This window comes from Sinocyclocheilus anshuiensis, unplaced genomic scaffold (assembly GCF_001515605.1).
Source record: "Sinocyclocheilus anshuiensis isolate Anshui unplaced genomic scaffold, SAMN03320099.WGS_v1.1 scaffold301, whole genome shotgun sequence".
Classification (NCBI taxonomy): Eukaryota; Metazoa; Chordata; class Actinopteri; order Cypriniformes; family Cyprinidae; genus Sinocyclocheilus; species Sinocyclocheilus anshuiensis.
The window spans coordinates 493,922-499,802 of NW_015539837.1; the positions used below are offsets into that span (position 1 = coordinate 493,922).

Below are 5,881 nucleotides of genomic sequence, written 5' to 3' on the forward strand. Positions count from 1 at the left end.
AGATAGATAGATAGATAGATAGATAGATAGATAGATAGATAGATAGATAGATAGATAGATAGATAGCTTGTGATCAGTTGAATAGTTTGTATGCAAAGCAAACAGCATCATGTGACAGGAAGTTTCTGGGTGTCTTTATGACCTTCAGTGTCTCATACACAGTGCAGAATATTGAAAGGCTCAAGAAAGAACTGAGCTCATCTTATTCAACATGGACAGATGCTTTCTAATCATTGTCATTATGGGAACAGGTACATTAATTATTCAGAAAAGGAAGAAACAGTGGAGTTTGGAAAATCTAAATCTCCACAATGTTTTAAACTTATTTTAGTAATTTTTACTGTTTGTGCGGTGTCTTGTGTTGGAAATGTGTTTGGTTTACTGTATATTCTGCTTTTTGTTCACAGGGTTGGTGTCCGGGGACAGTATTGAGCCAGATAAAGAGAAAAATGTTATCACAAAAGAAACAGAAACTGTCAAGCTGAGCTGCTCGTATAGTACAACCAGCAATGATGTTCGTCTTTACTGGTACAGACAGTATCTACATGGGGAAATTATGTTTTTAGCATATAAAGGTGCTCGATCACTGAGTGCTGCAAATACTGCTGATGATCGGTTTCATGCAACTACAACACAAACATCCACTGAACTCACTATTACTGATGTACGTCTGTCAGATTCAGCTCACTATTATTGTGCTCTAAGAGTAGGAGCCCAGTGTTACAAAACATAAGACATGTCATACAAAAACCTGAAGCTCTTTTCACTTTGAACTAATAGTGAAAACCACAATCAAAACCACAATCTATCCAGCCCTGAATGTAATAAAGTTTGTGGCAACACCTGTGAAGTAGATTAATTTACAGCATAAAAGTAAACCAGAAAGAAAACATTAAAATATATTCAGTTTTAATGTGTTGTAGATAACTTGATTACTTAAATTTGTAAGGGAATTAATTATTATTAATTAATTCAGGTTTTGATAGGACTCGGATCTGAAAATCCGAAGTTCACCTGATTAAACCGATTTCAAATTATTCAGTGGCGTATCAGTGTCCTGTTCATGAAATCCCTACAGTGTCATTAGTTTCCTGCATGAATACAATATTACATTCATCTATGTTTATTCAACAACTTCCTCTTCTTTTAATTTAAGGTGATCAGTAAAATAAATAAATAAAATAAAAGTCAAAAATGATAAATGGAAACCTGTTTGCCTTTTCTTTTTTTAAATAGTAGTACTGTAATTGCACATCTTTGCCACCTTGAGGCCAAACTGTATCCTGTTATACATACAAGCTCCTCCTATATGTGTTTAACCTGTGCAAACACACAGTGAAATCCAAACTCAGACTGGCTCATCATAATCATAAACTCAGACTGTTAATAATATTTAGCTAATATTGCAGTTTTTATGTAAAGCTTTATGTAAACTATGTTAAACTGGTTGAGGAATTTACTTCTACTAGCTGCAGTTGGTAACTTGCCTTTATTTCTTATTGTCTTTACATCAAAATGTCATTGTTAACTCTCTCCAGTGGTAATACCAGCATCTACTTCTTGTAACTGAATATTGAAGCAAATCTGAGTCTGATCTTTGTCTGTATTCAGAAGCTACAAAAGAAATCAAATCAATGACTGAAATTATCAGAGATAAATCCGAAAACTACTCTGGGTCTTTGTAACATTTTATGAAGCAACTGTATTCAAAAAGGAGACAATGACAAAATGATACTTAAATGTATTGCCTTTTTTGGTGAGGGAGGGGCTTGAAGTATATCTGTGAGGATATTTGGCTGAATCTGACAGAGACTGTCATAAGATCATTCAAGCTCAGACTGTAAGCACACATATACGACTGTACAATGATACTCCATTTAGTTATTCTGCTTTCTGCTTTAGCATGTAAGTTTCATTTTAATGCATTAGGCCTACATTTAGCCTATTTTCACAATGAAGTATGTTAATTAATAATTAATCATATGGTCTTATTTGGTGGGATATAAAAGTGCTCTAAGTAAATGAACTACTGAAATTTTAATGTTTCAGTATCAGTATAGTCATATAATATTAACACCATCTGAGACTAAAACTAACATTTCGCTTTTCTTTGCAGGTGCCAGTAATGCAGATACTATTACACCAGACAAAACAGAGGAATTTGCTGCTGAAGGTTCAAATGTTAAAATATCCTGCAGTTATTCATCTGCATTGTCTTTACTTTGGTACCGTCAGTATCCCGGATCAGCTTCTGAGTTCCTTGTGCTCATCGTAGACAGTGTAAAAAAAACTCAGATATCTGGTGTAGATTACAGACTCACTACTAATATCAGAAAAACAGAAAAACAAAACCATGTGGATCTGATCATGTCCTCTGCTGCTGTATCAGACTCTGCTCTGTACTACTGTGCTCTGAGGCCCACAGTCACAGTCACAGGAAACACAAGAACGCTGTACAAAAACCTGACTATAAAAGAAAACAATGGTCTCCTAATGATAGGCAGAAATACAGTAGGATTTGAGGGTGAAATACTCATAAAAAAGCTCTGAAACATTACAAAAGATAAAATAACCAAGCTCACTTTAAATCTATGTGCACAGAACAGCATAAAGCTCCCATATTTCCACAGAATTGGACCATTCACATCACCTGTGATCTTTGCTCCGCACATACTGTAGGCTATGTACACAATTGTAAATACAATGTAAGTACAATCATACATGTTTGTCAGAAGTGAATATTATCAATAACTGAATGTTGACATTGGGAACAGTGTTAAATATTGCTCTGTCATATGCTATTATTGAATGTTCTCATAAAACTCATTCTGGTAAAATCTCTTTACAATAATATCCTAAAGAGGGCAGTATACACACATTACTACTTTTGTTTATGTTTAACCTCTCCTCTCCTTCTAAGAACCATCCATCCTATTTCCAACTGAAACAAATGACTGAATGAATGAATGATTTGTCGTTTTTCTCCTGTTTCAGTCACACATAAAATGATAACTCCTATGGTGTTGAAGTTGTTCATTTTTGCATCAGTTTATCATGGTAAGTGGGGGAATTTGTCATTTTGTAATTACTTAAAACAGTTTTATAACCTTACTATAGGTAAAGTTTTTACAGTTTATTAAATTTTTTAACGTCTTTACAGAGTGTCATGGAGAAGACAGTGTTGATCAGCCAGATAAACACATCACTGAATTTGAAGGAAAACCAGTAACATTGCAATGCAAATATAAAACCTCTTCATCACAACCGGACCACTTCTGGTACATCCAAAGAGCTAATGACTTTCCCAAATACATGCTGAGGAGAAATAAATATGGAGGTGAAGATAATGACGCTCAGTTCCAGGAGAGATTTGACTCTGAAGTGTCGTCAGATTCAGTTCCACTGACAATCAAGAATCTGCGTGTGTCTGACTCTGCTGTGTACTACTGTGCTCTGAGGCCCACAGTGACTGAAATACACTCAACACTCACACAAAAACAGAGGAAGTGCTCAATTATATGACTTGCAAATCTCCGTGATATTGACTTCTGTACCACAACAATAACATGCATAAAATCAAAAATGTAAGTATTTTTAATTATTTAGTGTTTATCCACTCCTTACCCAACATTTACGTGATTATATGTACTGTAACTGAAAAGTACATTTTACAATGTAATTGCTAACAGCATTTATAAAAAAAATTAATGAAATAAAAAATGTATGATTTTTAAAGAAGGTTACTGTACAATAAAATATAGTGCAAGATTCAAAATTTAAAATTATACCCTTCTGAAACGCCTGTATTTAAAATAGAGAGAATTACGATTTTCACAACTCATCATCGTCATACGTAATCAAAGAGGTGTGCTCTAAATAACTCATGTCTGTCCATCAAACACAAGACCGATACTGCTGTTAGACAAAGAAAGACTTATTGTTTGCAAAAAAGGTTTGCAAACTTTTTAAACTAATCTTGATTTGAAACTGCATTTCATAACCATCATGACCTGTGATTAGTGTAATATGAAAGGACGCATGTACAAACGTTCTTTACCGTAAAGTGGTTTACTGCTGTTTATGCATTAGTGAATCCAGTGACTAAACCATCAACTTTACACTGTTCCTATTAGTAGTGTGGAAACTCTGTTATCTATATTGTGATTATTTAAGATACAGAATGCAATCAAAGATTGTTCTCTTTATAATCACTGGAGCAGTCAATTCAAGGTCAGCATGAATCTACATTTTCACTAAAACTCCTGTTATAATCAATGAGAGTTTACACTGCTCAACTTATCATGTTTTCACTGTGTTAGTTATGGTAAAAGTATTTCAGATATGACTGCTACAGTGCAGCGCTGCAACCTTTCATGGAACAGGAATAGTTATAAATAAAATGCCATAATCAACACTTCTAATAATCACATCTAGTTCATTTTGGCGGCTGTTATAGTAAAATCACAGTAAATGCTTTCAACACAGTTCTGCATGTGTTTACATTGAATTCCCACAGCAGACACGTTCCTTCCAACAGAGCTTCCAAATCAGAGATCTAAATTCAGGGTAGAAAATGCCCATTTATATTTAAATTTTTTTGAAAAAAAAAGTTTTTGATTAAAAAAATTATAAGTCCTTTAAATTAATGTGACTTTCAAAGTATATTAAGCATGCTAATACTGTTTATTATGTACAAAATTACATTTATTACATCAAAAATTATTCATGCAAAAGTAGTCTATAGTTTATGTTTCATGGATTATCATGTGCAACACATTGTGCCAGTATAATGTGCCACAAGATGGCAGTGTTCTCAGAGATTCATTAGGAATTGCAGCAGAGAACAACAGAATTTAATTTACAGAATTGAATTTGGGTATAATGTTGCTCAGAGAGGAGGGACTCAGTGTTCACAGATCTGACATGATCTAACTGTGTATCACAGAGATTTTCAGTCTGACTCTTCCCAGAGCGAACACTCGTACAATGGATCTTCATTCAGTTATTCTATTTTGTGCATTAGCAGGTATTTATTTGGTTAATTATACGTTTTTCTGTTTTATTTAAAATATTTCAATAAGAAGAAATGTTTTCTTTTTCAGCTGCTGTCTTTGGAAATGGCATCAAACCAAACAAAACCGATGTTGTTTATGAGGAGGGTTCAAATGTTATATTGTCCTGTAGTCATTCACCTGCAGCTACAGATTATATCCACTGGTACCGTCAGTTTGAAAGATCAAAACCTGAATTTCTTGTACTATCCTTTGCTAGTGCAAAAAAAGCTGAGGTGTCTGATGTAGATCCAAGATTTTCGGTTAAAGTTGAAAAAAGGGAACAAATCCATGTGGATCTGAAGATCTCCTCTGCTGCTGTATCAGACTCTGCTCTGTACTACTGTGCTCTGGCGCCCACAGTGACAGGAAACACATCAGTTTCCTACAAAAACCTGTTACAATGGGTGAGGAGAGAGGAACACAGAGAAAGAGAAAAAGACAATGAGAAAGTGGTAACTACCCATTACAATAATAAGTCAGAGAAATAACAGGAACAGTGAATAAATCTCAGGCAGTTACCTAAATCAAATGTAGACAACTCATTTAATCAGTCTATTGGTAAAGCAATCAAAAACAAAGGAACAGTCTAAAAGTAAGTTAATTAAATCCCTACAATATTGTGATACAATATTGTTTAGAAAACAGTCAAATGTGGCAAACATCAAAACATCTCAAATGATTTTCGTGTGCAATATAAGGGCAGGATCATTTATGCCACACGATGGAAGTGTTCACACACATTCACATGGAGATAATGCTATATTTCAAATGATATAATATATAAAAATAGCGAGACTATACAACTGCAAAATATTTTTTCTAATATA

The 5,881-nt window shown here is 34.1% G+C and overlaps 2 gene segments (V, D, J or C); both read left to right on the forward strand.

The window, feature by feature from the left end:
• The first annotated feature begins 211 nt into the window (after positions 1-211).
• Positions 212-733, forward strand: LOC107684427 (T-cell receptor alpha chain V region RL-5-like). The segment is given in 2 exon segments: positions 212-251; positions 408-733. Coding segments are annotated over 2 exon segments (366 nt in total).
• Positions 734-3,017: 2,284 nt separating this feature from the next.
• On the forward strand, positions 3,018-3,465 carry LOC107684428 (T-cell receptor alpha chain V region CTL-F3-like; the record flags this gene model as incomplete). The annotated part of the segment is given in 2 exon segments: positions 3,018-3,057; positions 3,161-3,465. Coding segments are annotated over 2 exon segments (345 nt in total), but the record flags the coding sequence as incomplete, so codon positions are not given.
• Positions 3,466-5,881: the final 2,416 nt, after the last annotated feature.